Below are 16,867 nucleotides of genomic sequence, written 5' to 3'. Positions count from 1 at the left end.
TTTGAAGTCCAGAAACGCGAATTGGATGCCTCTACTCTGCTTTGATTACAACACTTCGCGAAACGTGTGCTAGTAGTCAACATGTCATATCTGCGAAACTTCATTGGATTAGCAGTCGCTGTTGGTTTTGGAGTCTGGAACGGCAAGGCACCCTTGTAACGCGGTGTCGCGAAATGTGTTTTTCTTATACTAACATACTCTCAGCTCAGTACGCCTTCAAGCCTGCCCTTGAAGAAGCCGCAAGGAAGAAAGACCAGTAAGTCTCTAGTAGACTATATGTCTTATATGAACATGTTATAACTAACCCTTGTAATAGAAACGATTTAGCACAAGCTGCAGCTCGCGGCCGGGCTTCAGCTGGAGGGACTACAGGATCCCAACAGGAGGCCGCAAAGAAGAATTAAGCTGTATAGACTACTATTCAACTCGCACTCTTCTGTTTCGGTGGACTTCTGAAGCCAGCTCACAATGCGACGCTCAACGAGAAACACCGCGTCGCGGTTGCCAGTAGAAGAGTTAGCACCAGCCAAAGTCACTGGTCAGGGGAAATCAACTCAGGGAAGCCAATTGCCCAAGCCCAGAGCAGGGCCAGTAAAAAGCGACTTGTCGCTAGCGAGTCTAGTGACGAATTTGTCGAGGATGAAGAACCAGAAAAGCCGGCGCCAAAGAAACGGAAAGCGGCCGGGGCAGGCAACCGCTCTCGGGACAAGAACCCCCAACTTGCTCAGCAACTTTTCGGCCGTGACGCGGCGGCACCGCCAGACGCATTTACTATCACCTTCCCTGGGCGACAGCATCCTCTGTCTTACCACCGCCCCCTTCTCTAGACAATGCGAAGGGCCGCGCTTCTCTGCTTGCATGGTTTGACAGCGTGAGCGCATCGCGTGCTATGCCCTGGCGGAAACCCTGGATTGATCCGTCCTCAGTCCCCGATGCCGCGGTACTCCGCGAGCAGCTCGAACGTCGTGCCTACGAGGTCTGGATCAGCGAGATCATGTTGCAGCAAACGCGTGTCGCCACTGTGATTGACTACTGGAACAAATGGATGGCGAAATGGCCCACTATCCACGACTTGGCTGCGGCCGACGCCGACGAGGTACTTGCGGCTTGGCGCGGCCTCGGCTACTATAGTCGAGCTACTAGAATCCACGAGGCTTCGAAGATAGTCTGTGAATCCGATGAGATGCAAGGGCTTCTGCCGGCCGAGGTGGAAAAGCTACAAGCCCATATCCCAGGTGTGGGCAGGTATACAGCGGGCGCCATCTCAGCCATCTGCTTTGGACGACCAGCGCCTATGGTCGATGGCAACGTACTGCGTGTGCTCAGTCGGCAACTTGGTCTCTTGGGGGATGTCAAGACTGACAAAGCCGTCATTGATCTGCTATGGGGTGCAGCCACTGCCTTGGTCGAGGCTGTTGCGCAAGATGATGAGGCGCCCAGCACCGAAAACGATGGACATGCACTTAGCGACCGTCCAGGTCGATGGGGTCAGGGTCTGATGGAACTAGGGGCAACGATATGCACACCAAACCCCAATTGCTCGGACTGCCCGATTTCCTCGAGTTGTCGTGCGTACGACGAAGGCTTGAAAGCTTGCCACTGACTCAGACAAACCGACAACTCGGGCCATCATTCCCGATATAGAGGATGCGTGCACTTTATGCCAATCATATGAAGAGTTTGCCCTATTAGACGAGGCCGGCCAGAAGCCCAAGCCCACCGAAACCGCGAAGGCACCGTCGCAGAAGCAGACATCTCTACAGTCCTTCTTTTTCACCTCTGCTAAGGCAAAGAAGTCTGCATCATCCCCTCCCGACGACGCTGCTTGTATGCCAATTATAACAAATCATGCAAAAAAGTTTCCCCTCAAGGTCGCCAAGAAGGCAATCCGGGAAGAGCAGACGCTGGTCTGTGCCATTCGGCGCGATGATGGACACTATCTAATCCATAAACGCCCCGAGAAAGGACTCTTGGCTGGACTGTGGGAATTTCCGTCGAGTATTTTATCGGACCCCAGCGAGGCTCAACCAAAGTCACGAAAGCAGATCGCATCACGCTATGTGCATGATGTGCTGGGTCTCCCCGCAGGTGATAAAAGGCTGAAGCATGTCGGGGAGCTGGGGAGTGTCCCCTGGCTGTTCTCACATCTCAAACTGACCATGCATGTTCACCTCTTCAGCGTCAAGGGTATTGATTGCGAGAGTGCACCTAGTGTGACTGGCACAAATTCAGGTAGCCGGTGGAGCAACGACATCGAAGAAGAATCCATGGGCACTGGCATGAGGAAATGCTGGTCACTTGTCAACGAGGCCATGGACGCGGCGGCAGAGTAGGCGATTTATAGATCTTGGGTGTTCATGTACTTGTTGGACAAGACACTTGTACGAACCGGGCTCGGCGCATATAACTTAATCTTGCATTCCTAGATGTATGCCCTATGTGGCACCATATAGAACACCACGTATTGACTCCGCAGCGAGATTTCTTTGTTCTGTGATTTGCAAATGGGTAAGAAGACCACCTGCCTACATCTCCTGTAACCTCAGCTCAACCGAAGCGATGCGCCTGGCAACTTGCTTTTTCCGTACGACGTGAGCAGTAAGGGTGCCTCTCCAAAGTCTCAGAAAGAAAGAGATCTGTTTTTGGAGTCTTGGCTTCCGGCATTTTTGCACCATCCAGATCTATAAGTTAGGCGCCGAAGCATCAACTCAATGTATCGTGTGTATTGACGCTTAGAGTATCAAGTGGTTGATGAAACTCGGCGCTTAAACAGACCCGCAATGCCGGGCGCTCCCGTTGAAGCTCCCGCAGCCAATCATCCGCGGTTGACAGCAGAAGCTCAAACCCTCGAGTCCCTCAGCTACTGCAACCTCAGCAAAGCCAAGAAAGAGGCTGGGGTGCTACTCTACTCGAAAAATCCCGAAGACAAAACCCGCCAAAAAGCATTTCGCCGTCCCATCGTCCCGTCCGTCGTGGTTCTATCTCGTAACGCATTCAGCCTGACTCTATTCAGCAGGTGTACCGGTATTCGACCAGCCAACGCCGACTTGATCAAGCTCAACGACCGACATCATTTTTAATCTAGACTCTGATTATGCTACCCGAAAACAAGTTTTGGACAGTGGCAAAAAGGCCGGGACCCTTTAGAAAAGAAGAGCGGATCGGCCTGCCAAGAGGCTAGTTCTTCAAGTGACAAGTCAAGTCGAGATCGCTTGATTGGTTGCCAACTCACCATGTCTTGGTGGCCCACCGGGCATGCTTGAACGATGGTGAACCAAGATTCGACCCCAGCTTTTTTTTTCCTATCGTCCATATCCGTATGAGCCCTCACATTCCTCGTGCCCTGCATTAAACTCAGGAACACTCATGAGTGGCTGCAGTAGTCACCCAGTCACCCGTCATCCCTGCCGGTCGTTCTTCGCTTTCTGCTTAGCTTCTTCTCAAAAAGACACCGCCGCGAGACCGCCATGTTGACTTTACCTGCCACCTGCTTGCAGTATGTAGAGAGACACCGAGAGACCCTGGATTGCTTCGTGGCACAGCCCACCACCCACTTCCTCTTCAGGGCAGGTTCCCAGATCTGGCCAATGTCGTCACTGCATGGCTCGAGACACTATGGACACTACACATAAATGCCAGTCCAGGTGTTCCCACCGCGATGGCGAACTTCTGGAAAGACGGGCGCCATTTGGATACTAAAAGAGGCCTATCACTCCAGGCCCGGCGTCCCCTTGCACAGCCTGTTTATTTAACTCGTTCAATATATATGATATCAAGTCCAGCCCGTGCCCCCTCGGCCGAGATCTTGATATACATCCCAAATATACTACTGTGTAAGCACATGGCGGAGTGAACTATATCAATCAACCTATCAATCTTCAAGCCACCCTACGACACCACACCCGCTCTGAAGATTTAAGCGCGGCTCGAGGACAAGAATAAACCGCGCTGGAGACCGTTCGGCTTGCAGACCTGAGCCAAGACCAGAATTTGTACTGTTCGGCTGCCGGCCTGACAGAGGGAAACGACTGGCTGAGAGGCAGCGCTTAACTCGACCCCCGGACCCGCGCAGGGCACCTCGTAGCCGACAAAGAAAGCGTCTGCGTGCGAGCCCAAGTCGAAACAAAGGAAAAGGCTGCTGAGAAATTTCGACTCTTGAAACCCAGTCTGATTTGTCGGTCACAGTCAGCTGGTCCTTTTGGCTGGGCTATTGTGAGGTGCGTTGTGTTTGTCTTTTAACAGTCTCCTCCGGCTCTCTATTGTTCTCCCCCATTACTCAATATGTCTGTCCACGATTCCTTCACCTAACCTCGACTCCTCAATACATTCACCATTTTCCCTTTTGTCACTCTTGTTCTTTCTTTATGGAGTCACGGGGAACAATAGGTTGATCTGTTATTGGGGCATTTTCCTTGACCTTCATTGTTCTATTATAACAACCACCTTTTTCTTAAAACCACTTATTCAAAGGCTTGCCTTTCTACCTTTCAATTTCTACTTGGCCAATTTTCCGTTTTGGGTACATACTCGTTATACACACACACACACACACACGAATTTTGTTACTTCTCAGCATTTGCATTGCGCCTTGCATTACACGATCCAGCAAAAGAAGCTATACACACCAGCGACGAAACAGCACTAAATCTTGCTTGACAGGATACGCAAAGACCGCCTCACCATGGCGTCGACCCATGATCAATATGCCCTTCCGGCATCCTTGAAGGGCGAGAGCTTCGAAATGAAGAACCAAGGCCCACAAGACCCTCCCACTTATTCGACAAATCCCGGCGTCGTCAGGACCGACGGCCATGCACCCTACCTCGGACTCCAGGCCCGCCTGTCCCAGATCTGGCTCAACCGATGGACCATCCTGCTCATCCTGGTGCTTGTACGGGTGCTGCTCATGTTGGGAGGACTGAACGACAACCTCGGCGAGGCCAAGATTAAGGCTCTATCGGCCTGTACCAAGGTGGAGGATGTGGGCAGTGCCATGGCCTCCATGCCTCACTACCTGTCCGTCGGAGTCAACCGCTTGACTGCAAAGGGCATTACTGAGACCGTCCACGGCATGATGGTCATCCTCGACATGATCCTGACTGGTGTCAAGGAGCTCATCCTGTTCGTCATCAACATGATGACTTCGACTTACACCTGCCTCATCAGCGCCGCGGTCCATGGCGGCCTCAATGTCTCTGCCGCCGTGATCACGAAAACGACCGACGCGATGAACAAAGCTATTGGCCCCATCACCGACGACATCGCCAAGGTCGGCGACAGCGTCCAGAACGAGATGAACGACATCCTCGGCAAGATCAGCCAAGGAATCGGCAGCATCGGCAGCGTCTTTGGCAAGGATCCCCCAAAGCGCCGCAAATCAACATGGGACCCGACCTGGACAAGCTCAAGAACGTCAAGATCGACACCTCGGGATTCGTCTCCGACCTGAACAAGCTGAACAAGGAGCTGCCCGACTTCGACGATGTGCAGAACTTCACCCGCAGGGCCGTCTCGATCCCCTTCGACCTGGTGAAGAAAGCACTCAACGACACCTACGGCGCGTGGAAGTTCGACGACTCCGTCTTCCCCGTCGCCAAGAAGGAAGCCCTCTCCTTCTGCTCCAACAACTCCGGCATCGTCGACTTCTTCGAGAACCTGTTCAAGATCGCCCACACCGCCAAGATCGCCTTCATCGTGGTCATCTGCATCCTGGCCGTCCTCGTATGCATCCCCATGGCCTATTGGGAGATTTACCGCTGGCGCCGCACCGTCACCTACGCCCAGACCTTTAGCGAGAAGAAGCACGACGACGTCCACTTCATGATGCTGGGCGCGTCGCCCTTCACCTCCAAGGTGGGCATCCAAGTCGCCGAGAAGGTCAGCAAGGACGAGCAGCGCCGCAACCTGATCCAGTGGGCCGTGGCCTACGGCACCTCGATCCCGGCCATCTTCGTGCTCTCGCTGGCCATCGCCGGCTTCGTCTCCTGCCTGTGCCAGTACATGGTGCTCGCCGCGGTGGAGAAGGAGGTGCCCGCGCTCGCGAACCAGGTCGGCAACTTCGCCAACGAGGTCGTCACGAGCCTCGAGGGCGTGTCCGAGGGCTGGGCGCGCGACGCCAACAGCGTCGTCCTCTCCTTCCAGAACGAGATCAACAACGACGTCTTCGGGTACGTGACCAACGCGACGGGCGCCGTTAACGACACGCTCAACACCTTCACGCGCCTCATGGACAAGGGCCTGACGACCGTGTTCGGCAAGACCATCCTCGAGGACCCGATCAAGGAGGTGGTGCGCTGCCTCATCGGCCTGAAAGTCGAGGCGGTCCAGAAGGGTCTCACGTGGGTCCACGACCACTCCAAGGTTAGCTTCCCGCTCTTCGGCAACGACACCTTCTCCGCCGGCGCCCAGCGCTCCATCGACGGCGACTCGGACATGACGACCTTCCTGGCCTCGCCCTCGAGCGTCACGACCGACGAGGTCACCGGCGCCGTCACGCGCGTCACCAACCACCTCCGCAACGGCATCATCCAGGAGGCCCTCATCTCCACCGGCCTGCTGCTCGTCTACATCGTCGTCGTGCTCATCGGCATCATCCGCACCATGATCGCCTTCCCGGCCGCCAGCGGCTACGGTACGCACCAGAACCGCGGAGGCCCTCTGACCGGCGACGGCCGCCCTCCCATGTCACCGCGCACCGCCCAGTTCGTCCGCCGCTCGCAGAGCGAAGGCCCGCCCATGTTCATGACCAGCGCCCGGAACAACAACACCAACAGCGGCAGCGACCCCTTCGGCGACGACGTCGCGTACGCCACCGTCGGCCGGGCGCCGCGGTCGAATCCGACGACGCACTTCGGCCACGCACGGCAGAGCAGCTACGGCGAGACGGGCAACTACGGCAACGAGAAGTACTAGAAGGACTATTCTCGGCGCCAGAGTGCCGCCATTCTTCCCGGGCACCGGCGAGCCTCTTTCTCGGACCCAGCGTATTCGGAGAAACAGCAGGGTAACAACTGGACCCCACTGCCCTGAGTATTTTCCCTTAATCATGATCAAGGGTTGGTTGGCTGGTCACATGCACACATACCCTGGGGCTGGTTCCTTGGGGGATGGGCTCGCTCAACAGCAACAACAAAGCGGTTTGATTTTCAAGTTTTGCATTTCGGTCGGTTGGGTACGACGTCGTCTCCCTAGCGAAAAAGGACTTTCTTCTCCTACAGTTTTCTCTATATCTCTCTTGATACCACATCATCGTCATAGACGAAAGGCGTTCTTATTTGGCATTTGGTATTTGCTCTTTCTTATCACGGACTTCCTTCGTGGCAATGTCCTGAGCCTACCTACATACACGAAAAAAGGGAAGGGGAAAGAGCCAACAGTGGATATATTCGGTCATCCATACAGTATATACATAATCTAAAGAGGCGGAAAGTGTTTCACGACACACCATATGCGGAGGGCTATGATTGATAGGGTTAGTATTTCCCCTTGCGTTTACGGCAGATATTTTCTTCTCCAGATAAAACCACCAGAATGGAAATACACCGCATGGGCTACTACTACATGACTACACTTTTCTGCTGTGACTTGTGTGAACTGCTTGTGACTCTTGAAAGTTGGGTATCTGAAAAGCAGCTAGACATTACACTCATTCATACACATAATTAACTCTACCCTTTTCCTTGTCCGCTGGCTACAGATGTTCTTGGTGGTAGTTGCTTCTTCGCTAATAAAAAACATTATCATCACCCGCTGACCATCTTCCTTCCCCCTAAAAATAAATATCGAAAACTGTCCTTTCGCACGTTACCGTATTACAACTTGGCCTTGATGGGTTCAAAGACAGGCTTGGCTTCGATGACCAGTATAGGTACCGTATGGTGCTTGCATTCCCAGCGCGTCGTAACTTGCTCTACGGTGGTTGAAGAAGACACCAAAGATTCCAGGGCACCGAGATCTGGATAGGGCACGTAACGGACCCTACGCAGCTCGCTGTTGGTCCTGTCGTCCACGAAGATGCCGTACCGCGGCCTCGTGCTTGTACCAGGGTCTCCATGAAGATCGAGCGCCAACGAGGTATAGGTCCGTGGCTGATAGGTCATGACAGGCGTGTGTTGCAACGCCCAGCTTTGCGCAAATGTGGTCGTCAATCCGCCAACCACGCTTCGCTGGCACGGGAGGACAGGCTGATCTGCCCCAGCCGCCTAGGTAGATGTAGCTATATCGGCAACACCATCAACCCGTGCCAGGGCCGCAACAGTGGGTTCCTATCTCGCTGTTGTGGCGGGGAACATTCTAGACGAAAGAAACACGCCCTTGACGCTACGGATGGCGTCTTTCGTTTTCTTGTACTCGTCGTCTTCCTGTTGGGTAGTTCGACCCATTCTTGGAAGGCCGTACAAGGACGCAGACTCGGACCACTGGGGCTGCCTGTAAACTTTATCTACTTCCTCGCGTAACTCGCATACACCCGAATGGAGGTTTGACGTATCCTCGGCCCGCTTCGTGTACATGTCCGACAGCTCTTTCACAGCCGAGGACAGCCGCGCGAGACGCCGCGCCTGCGCATCGACCGTGGATTCAGTCGCGTCGGAGCCACCCCGAGAGGGGGTAACGGTAGGCGGCGGAGTGGAGGTCTGCGTGCCGATGTCGCGGTGGAACATCTCAGTCGGGTCGTCGTAGCTACTGCTCTTGTCGTCGTCAGCGTCGGTGTAGGCTTCGGATTGCTGCCGCAGGGGTTTGCCGTTCTTGTACGGCACCTCGCTCACGAGGCCCTCGAGCTTCTCCACCATGTGCGATACCTTCTCGTTCACGTGCGTGTAGTAGTCGGAGCGCGCCTCGGTCTGGGTCTCGACCATCGGGCTAACGATGAGTCGCGCGGCGCCGTATAACAGTGTCCATGCTGTGCCAGAAACGGCCACGATATCGAGAAGACGCGACGGGGTGATGAGAGGCGGTGGTCGAGGAGAGTGGGTGAGGAATTCGGGGTAGGTGATAATTGGCGGTGCGTCGCTCGTAGCAGGAGCTGCTGAAGTTGGTGATGTCGTCTGTGGTATTGTGGGTTCTCCAGCTGTGACTTTCTCTGGCACGGCTTCTGGTTCTCGTTCTGGGGGACCCGATGATGAGGCAGAAGGGGTTTCTGCCTCCGCCTCGTGCTCTTCTGAAAGAAGCTTCTCAATGTCTTCGGTTTGCAGGCCTTTGGTTTTGAGGAACTCGGCCTTTTTGGCGCGACTCTGTCCTTGGACGCTCTCGTCGGCTAAGAAGCGGCGCGCTTGGTCTAGGGTGGTTGGTTCAAAGCCTGCAGGCTGCGACTCGATCGATTCACCTTGTGCCGGAGCCTCGGCCTTCTGGTCTTCTTCAGCCATACTGGCAGCGTTGCGCAGGACTGTGGGCGATGCAGGCGTAACTTGAGCAGCGGCGAAGGATGGGAAAGAATGCATCAATAAATATGAACGACGGTGGATGGATAAGGTTGTCATATGCCTCGGCAGCTTCAGCTCAAGTTAGTAGGCTGGCTGGCTGGGGCCCCCACACTGCTGCTAGACGCCCCCGTTATTGCCGTGTACCGATCCGATGTCTAGGTCATGTACCTGCCTAGGCTAAGTACTGCCACGGGTAAATCCTGGAGGCAAGTACCTGATCAATGGCTGAATACCTTCTACATGCTATATCTCGAAATTCATACTCTAAATGAAATTCAATGATATGAACAGCTTGCAGGTTCGAGGAGCCAGCCCTATGCGTCCTTGTTACCTTCGGATTCTACTTTGTAGAAAGACGGTGTTTCTATTAGACGTGCGTACCAGGTTCTGGGCCTTCACCGAGCCTCACCGAAGATCCTGGCAGTCAATCTCACGTGACTTTGAATGTATTGAAGCGCCAGCCAGTATGATATGATACGCGACTTGACTCATCCTTAGGAATCCAGGTCATAATTGTTTTTGTCAAACCGGCAATTATTGTTTATCAATCCAATCATTCTTGTGATCAGGCCTTGCATCCTATCAAACGTAAAGCGTCCTCAATATCAGAGTCGCGCACGCTAATAAGGTTAGTTGATCGCCCAACCAGCTTAGCTGGACGGTGGATCGGAGGTGCCCAGATCTCGTCCCTTCAAACCTCCAAGACTCATTCAGCCTGTTCATTCAGCATCACTCATCGCTCGTAAGCAACCTGCCTGCCGCCACCCCGTTCCACCCCCGAATTCAAAGAAAAAGGCGAGTAAGCGCATATTTATACGACGCAGTACCTCATTCAGCTCACTAGACTGTTTCGGTGCGACGCAAAAAGGGGATCTGCGAGCCAATCGAGTGCAACTCCACGTCAGAAACCCATTTCACCCATTCCATCCAGTCCGTCCAGCAATCAGTCAATCAATCAATCCCGCACAGCCAGCTTCGCCCAAGACCAGGGGGCGGCGAAACGAAACCGCAGGAACCCAATCGACAGGTCCTCTGCAGCTTGGCCAGGTAAGCCACATTGGGACAGAAGTAAAAAGCGACATCAAGCATACCTGCATATTTAGACTTGTCGTAAGTGTGAGCCGCCGGCATCTCTTCTTCTTCTGTTTCTTCTTCATCCTGTCATATTCTCCCTGCCTCCCTCATTTGCTTTTAACCTGGCGACATATTCGTGCAATCTCCATTGGTTCAAGTGAATATATAAGAGAGAATACAATACGTCAAGTAGTATGTCGTAATAAGGGGGCGAGGAAGAGAAAAGAAACCATTTGGATAGCAAACAAACAACACATAGTTGTATCCGTCAAATGGGCAGGGGCATTCGATCGGGTCGGTTTCAGGGTACAGATACTTGAGCTCTACTTCCCACGTGCGGCTTGCCGTTGGGTCCAACAAGGGAACCTTAGACGAAGGCATCTGGTTGGCAGCACAAAGACTTTGGGAATTGGCATCTAGCCTGGGGGGCGCCTCGTCTGTACCCTGACCACAACCAGACTGGCCGAACGTGTGTCACGGCTATCTCTAAACGCCGCAAGCTTAATTCAACCTCTCAGCCCACTCCAAAGACACTCACGTCGAACCTCCAAAAAAAGCATTGCCCTTGCATCCCTCACTTCCCATCGCACCTCTGCCGCTCACCAGTCCGGCGCGACAACCACCCCATATCCCCCATCTTGTCCCCCGCCTCATCCATCTACAACCCCACAAACCCTCATTCGACACATACCCCTGGATTGTTTCTCATCATGGCGTCCCGCCCTCGCCGCGCTGCAGCCCAGAAGGCAAACTCGGCAATTACTGACATGGTCGACAGCGACAACATCACAAGTAGTCGAACCGGCAGGATCATGTCTTCCAGGACTTCATCGCGTCGGTCTGAGGGTAAGAGCGCCGTAGCAACTGTCACACGCGGCCCTCCGTCTTCTCCCTCGGATTCTAACCAGCATATGCATATTACAGTCAAGTTGCCCGCCAGCAAGCTCCGCCAGGCTACTACCAGTCGCCCCACCAGCTCGTCTTCTGCCAAGGCCTCCGTCATTGCCCGTGAGGGCTTTATCGGCGGCGAGATACTCTCGGGCAAGAGGACCCGAGTACAGAAGAAGAGCTACACGCTCGATTCCAGTGATGATGATGACGACGCTGAAGGCGAGGAGGAGGACGCCGAGGGTGAGGACGACGACATGATCGAGGTCGGCGAGGAGGATGCCGAAGGCGAGATAGTGGTGGACGACACCATGGACCTTGATGCCGATGGCGACGAGGACGATGCTCTCGGTGAGGAGGATGCCGAAGGTGAGGAAGACGATATGGACGTCGATATGACGCCGTCAGCGCCCACGATCAAAGTCTCGAGACCCACCAAGGCCACCAGCAACTCAAAGAACAAGACGCCGACCAAGGCGGCAAGTAAGCCCGTCATCCAAGCTAGGGACAGTGACGACGATGAGCTTAGTGAACTTGAGAGTGAAGACGAGATTCAGGACACCGTAAAGGTCGGCGGTGGCGATGACCCTGATGAGGATGCCGAAGGTGAAGAGGACGACGAGATTGAGGCAGCCGGCGCGCCGCAAGAGGATGATGACGATGATCTCGAGAGCGGCGATGACGACGGCGAAACCCCTGACCTCACGAAGATGACTAAACGACAAAGGGCACGTTTCGAGGATGACGCCGACGGCAGTCTCCTGAAGCTCTCTGACGGTAGGCATTCCCCTTTGCCCTTGGTACATTGATGGAATCCGCTGACACCCATATATAGAGGTCCAAGCCAAGAAGGTCTTCACTGCAGAAGAGATCTCCATGCGGCGCGCAGAAATGGCTCGTCGAAGACGCAACCTCAGCGAGAAGCGCAACGAGGAAGTCAAGGTACGTATCTCCTAACCAGCCATCTTTGTCGATACATAGCACTAAACAAGCCATATAGATGGAAACCATCAACAAGCTTCTCAAGAAGCAAGCCCCCAAGGCAAAGAGCAAGGCTCAGCTCGCCAATGACGAGTCTGAAGCTGCCGATGCAAACAAGGCAGACCCGATCTTTGTGCGATGGATCAGCAGCAAGGAGGGCAACCGCATCGCCGTCCCCGAGGAGATGCTCGGTGGTCCTATGGGCAAGGTATTCACTCCTGGCGGCCTGCGAAGTGGGAAGATGGTCGAGGAGGTATCCTAGGACGACATCACGTCTGCCCAAAGCCTTCCTAGGCAATAGGCTGCTGTATTGACAATGGGCTCCCGGGTGACAAAGTGTCTATACGAATACACTTGTCCCTTCACTGGGTAGCCCCTGAGCATTTGTTTTTCAAAGGGCGTATCGGTTTCATTTCCTTGTATTTTTTAATAAACGTAGCCACCTTGGGTAACTCACGAGTTATCTATCTGTCCCAAGAGCGCAGAGTATAGAGTGGAGGGCTTACAGAGTATCTGTATGTCTAGTGTCCTCCAGGCATGCCCGGAATATATATCATCCCAAAGTCTTTTGGTCGAAGCATTACACATTCATCTTAGTGACAAATTTAGATGTCTCCGAGCTGCTCTACGGTGTCCTACTGAACTAGGATTGTTCACAGAACTGAAGAGACAACCACACGATAGCCTATGCCATGTAACACTTTTGTTCCAACAATACCTTTATCAGATTTCTGTCGGCGAGGGTGAATGGAATGTGATCAAGTCCCTGACTTGACTGTCACTTGGTAGTGAAGTATGGTGTGTTGGATCTGTGCATATCCAATGGCCAAGATACCCTCCGTCAAATCCTTTATGAGAGAACCAAACATTCCTGTGCCTTTCTCGCGGCAGTGTGCCTGCTATGGTAACTGTCGGCTGAATTGAACGTGAGAAGGCCACTGACTTTGACTAGTCACTTACGGTGAATACTGTACCACTCCGGTTCTGTGTATATAAAGATCACCAGCAATCTCGTCGTCGATTCTTTTTTCGCAACAGAACCCAACCTTGCCCACACTCGCTACCTCATAACTCATGAGCCACGTAAGTCCTTATCCTCGTCGATATTGAATACGAGGAAGCCCTTGTGCCACTCTCTTGTTCTGTGTCTTTATAGATCACCAACATTCCCGTTGCCGACTTTTTCGCAACAAAACCCGACCTTCCTTGAAACCATCACCTCATTGCTTGTAAGTCCCCTAGCCCCCATCCTCGGCGACAATCGCCCATTGACTTCATACTTACAGTCGCATAGCATTACCTCGACGACGATAGCTCAATCGACGAGCTCCAGTACCCCCTTTGAACCGCATCATTCTTTGGGAATACTTCGCCAGAATAATGCAGCGCTACAACCCCGCCGAGCAGAGGGCTATCCGGGCCTACCGGAGGCAAAGCTGGCGGACAGGGGCCACAGAGAAGGATAAGACACACGCGCTGCGCGTGGCGCTGTCGAAACTTCCGAAGAGAAAGCGCAGAACGTTCCTTGATGAGGTAAGTCCCGTTCCCCCATGTCTTTCCCTTCTTTCTGTACCCGTAGTTCGTGATGGTCGCCGAATGCCTCTTTTTCCTGCGGTGGTCTATAAGTCTAACAGCGAAACAACTTACAGGTACACGAAGGATCGAGTCGTCGCCCTGCTGAGCATGCTGAGCATGCTGCCTCATTACCATCAGACCCTATCGTCATCTCTGATGATGAGAACGATGGGGGGAGAACATGGCGTCGGTGATGCCAACGCCACCATCGATGATGGCGAGAACGAGACTGCAAAGAAAGGAGGCAGCAACAGTAGTCACAGCACCAACACCGGCAAGCCCCAAGTCGGCTCGTCTCTCCTCGACGACGACGATGACGATCAAGGAGCGGACTTACGGGCTCCGAAGGCCCCCTGTCCCAGCTGCCGCCCCCATCGCCCTACCGGTTCCCAAGAGGACGAAGAAGAGGTACCCGCGGCGCAAGAAGACGCTCGCGGATGCGCTTGGGGTGGACTTCGTGGATGAGGAGAAGTTGCAAGCCGAGTTCGAGGCCCTGGCGGCGGAGAGCCGGATGCGCACGGGAATTGGCGTAGGTAGCACTTCCACGGCTGGTGCTCCTGCTACTTCTACGGCTTCTGCCCCTCAGCCAGGAGTTGGCGGCGAAGACAAATGATGGCAATGGATGGAGGTGGATGGTAGCACCAAGCCTGTCATAGTCTGAAACTAATACTACCTACTACCTGCAACGATGCCATAATGACTTCTTCTCACTACTTACCATGCATCCATGGTATTACGACGTACTAGCCCAAGACAGCAGTGTGCGTTGACATTAGTAGTACCCCAAGTACTTTGGCATACAATATAGTAGCGGAAAGCTCTGATGAAACTTCCCCTGACCGTTCCCCGAGATCTTTGGCGGAAATGCAACCATGAGTAGATGAGATAAGATCAGCAATGGCACATGGCATGCCACGAGGAATCCCAATCTGTCTGCCACTAGCACTTTACCATCTCATCTCTTCTGTCACTAGGCATTATAGAAAACTACTCGGAAATGTGCAGTGGAATTAACCAGATGCCAGAGGTGCTTGAGTAGATATCGTTCCGGTTTCGTTGTAAATACACCAAGATGTAGGTTGAAACGAGGAGTCCGCCCTTTCTTAACTCGGAGTCGTGCAATAAGAAGTAGGAGCGAACCACAAGCTTTCGGCGAGCCACACTATTCATATATATACTTCTGGAATTAACTCCTTTATATAGAAGAGCATTATTTGAGTACAATGACATGGATCAAAGTGTGTATGTGTGTGTAGGATTGTATGTAGGGAGGTATCAAGAATTAAGCATACAAAGCCAAGGTTCCAATGTGGAGCATCAAGGTAGCTGCCAACCTAATAAGCGCCTTGCATCCCAGGCCCGTCCGTCTGATCAAATTTGGGTGCAAGCAGGTGCTTTTTTTTCGCGCTCTCTCTCATTTTGGGTTGATACTTTCCGCCGGGGGTCGGTGCTCCCCGCTAAGCACAGGCTCAGCAAAGCAAAGCAGGAATTGAACACAAAGTCACACCACCACAAAATCATCCCGCCCATGTTGAATGGGAACAAACCGGTATTTGCCGTTTTCGTGCGAGGCTAATCTGACGCCTCTACAAGCTACAAGCCCACCTTCACCTTGTCTTGTGCCCTGCAGCAGCATCAGCTGTGCCCCGATTTCAATTTCGTTTCCACGCCCGTCGCCACGAGTACACACAAGGGCACTCATTGTATTGCCACTCTCTGTCTGTCGAAAGAGGTACCTTCATCTTTTTCAGTTGCGATTGTCCAAGCAAGGTTAGCCGGGGGCTCAGGAGATCTCATGTTACATGCCCTCGCCTTTTGTGACCCGAGAGAGCCACTGTTGAAAGGAACTGTGAGTACAATACCACCCGCGTCCCGATCCTTTGATGCGAGCGTTAGGGGGCGTTAATAAATGTCTCGTCGTATTGGGCTTGCGTACCTCCTGCATCTGCCCTGCGCCCTTTTTATTCCCTTCATGTATCCTTTATGCACGCAGAGGGACGACTAGCTACTCGGCAGTGTCGCTGCAGACTACTACCTACAGTCTACAGTACCTGGCGCTGCAATCAATCTGCCTACAGTTGCGTATGGGTGTGGCTGATGGGAATAAAGTGACCCTCCATAGTTCATCCAGAATCCGAATCCTCCACAATCAGAGTTGAAGGCTGCAGATCCTTTTGTCACACGACACGACTCATCAGCGGAAACGGTTGAAACCAAAACAGTCAGTTCCCGCTTGCAACCACCCGTTTCAATCGGCTTTTTTGTCATCTTCATCATTCTCTCGTCGCCGGCACCGTTGTCTCTCACCCCCCTCTCTTTAGCCTCTCGACTATACACACCGACTTCGCGAATCAGTCCCGTTCTGGTGCTTGTTCTTTTTGGCCCTTTGCTATCCCGCCCCGTGTGCGCCATAGCGAGGCGAGCCCTTGAGCCATCGAGCCCTAGGTTGCTTGGCCCCTAGGCATAGCATAGCCGAGAATTCCCTATCAATCTGCATAGACCTAGACTTACGAGTACAACTCAGCAGCTGCACCTTCCCATTTGGTTTAGACGGGCAATCCATTATGCAGGCTGAACTAGCACGGGAGCCGTCGATCCTTCCCCAAAGCTGCCAAAGGTCAGAAGAGAATGGCGCTGCCCATGTTGCAGTAGCAGCAGCAACAGCAGCATCAGCAGCAGTAGCAGTACCTCCCACCCAAGCTCCGTCAGACTCTGGTAAGTACAGTACCTCTCTCTCTTCGTTTGATTCTATTCAATTACCCGTCAACTCAAAATCCTACCTACTCCCTTACTCGTACCATGCTATCATCCATCTACAACGATGATGCGAACAAGGCATACACCACCTTGGAGCACAGTCAGCCCGTCGGCCTTGGTCTGCAGGGACCTGATTCTGCACCATTGCTTGTCCTTGGCCAGCCCCCTTAGCC

General features: G+C 53.4%; 7 protein-coding genes across 7 annotated transcripts; 4 read left to right on the top strand and 3 right to left on the bottom strand.

The window, feature by feature from the left end:
* Positions 1-81: 81 nt before the first annotated feature.
* Positions 82-2,333, top strand: PG997_001432 (DNA glycosylase; the record flags this gene model as incomplete). Its single annotated transcript, XM_066805747.1, has 5 exons — positions 82-155; positions 210-256; positions 463-802; positions 871-1,568; positions 1,609-2,333. The coding sequence occupies 5 exons, from the start codon at positions 82-84 to the stop codon at positions 2,331-2,333; spliced, it is 1,884 nt and encodes a 627-aa protein (XP_066675520.1).
* Positions 2,334-2,780: 447 nt separating this feature from the next.
* PG997_001431 (uncharacterized protein) lies at positions 2,781-3,080 on the top strand (the record flags this gene model as incomplete). The annotated part of the gene is made up of 2 exons (XM_066805746.1): positions 2,781-2,965; positions 3,017-3,080. The coding sequence occupies 2 exons, from the start codon at positions 2,781-2,783 to the stop codon at positions 3,078-3,080; spliced, it is 249 nt and encodes an 82-aa protein (XP_066675519.1).
* A 1,601-nt stretch (positions 3,081-4,681) lies between these two features.
* On the top strand, positions 4,682-6,912 carry PG997_001430 (uncharacterized protein; the record flags this gene model as incomplete). The annotated part of the gene is made up of 2 exons (XM_066805745.1): positions 4,682-5,344; positions 5,404-6,912. 2 exons carry the CDS (start codon positions 4,682-4,684, stop codon positions 6,910-6,912), a joined length of 2,172 nt encoding a protein of 723 aa, XP_066675518.1.
* An 899-nt stretch (positions 6,913-7,811) lies between these two features.
* Positions 7,812-8,099, bottom strand: PG997_001429 (uncharacterized protein; the record flags this gene model as incomplete). Its single annotated transcript, XM_066805744.1, has 1 exon — positions 7,812-8,099. One exon carries the CDS (start codon positions 8,097-8,099, stop codon positions 7,812-7,814), a length of 288 nt encoding a protein of 95 aa, XP_066675517.1.
* Positions 8,100-8,264: 165 nt separating this feature from the next.
* On the bottom strand, positions 8,265-9,362 carry PG997_001428 (peroxisomal membrane anchor protein conserved region-domain-containing protein; the record flags this gene model as incomplete). The annotated part of the gene is made up of 1 exon (XM_066805743.1): positions 8,265-9,362. The coding sequence occupies one exon, from the start codon at positions 9,360-9,362 to the stop codon at positions 8,265-8,267; it is 1,098 nt and encodes a 365-aa protein (XP_066675516.1).
* Positions 9,363-11,203: 1,841 nt separating this feature from the next.
* PG997_001427 (uncharacterized protein) lies at positions 11,204-12,624 on the top strand (the record flags this gene model as incomplete). Its single annotated transcript, XM_066805742.1, has 3 exons — positions 11,204-12,158; positions 12,217-12,323; positions 12,382-12,624. The coding sequence occupies 3 exons, from the start codon at positions 11,204-11,206 to the stop codon at positions 12,622-12,624; spliced, it is 1,305 nt and encodes a 434-aa protein (XP_066675515.1).
* Positions 12,625-14,316: 1,692 nt separating this feature from the next.
* PG997_001426 (uncharacterized protein) lies at positions 14,317-14,666 on the bottom strand (the record flags this gene model as incomplete). The annotated part of the gene is made up of 2 exons (XM_066805741.1): positions 14,317-14,584; positions 14,656-14,666. 2 exons carry the CDS (start codon positions 14,664-14,666, stop codon positions 14,317-14,319), a joined length of 279 nt encoding a protein of 92 aa, XP_066675514.1.
* Between the last annotated feature and the right edge of the window lie 2,201 nt (positions 14,667-16,867).

The sequence above is a fragment of the Apiospora hydei genome, assembly GCF_038363865.1.
Source record: "Apiospora hydei strain CBS 114990 chromosome Unknown utg000002l_segment0_segment0, whole genome shotgun sequence".
Classification (NCBI taxonomy): domain Eukaryota; kingdom Fungi; phylum Ascomycota; class Sordariomycetes; order Amphisphaeriales; family Apiosporaceae; genus Apiospora; species Apiospora hydei.
The sequence above is the reverse complement of the archived record's forward strand: the minus strand, read 5'-3'. Positions and strand labels throughout refer to the sequence as shown.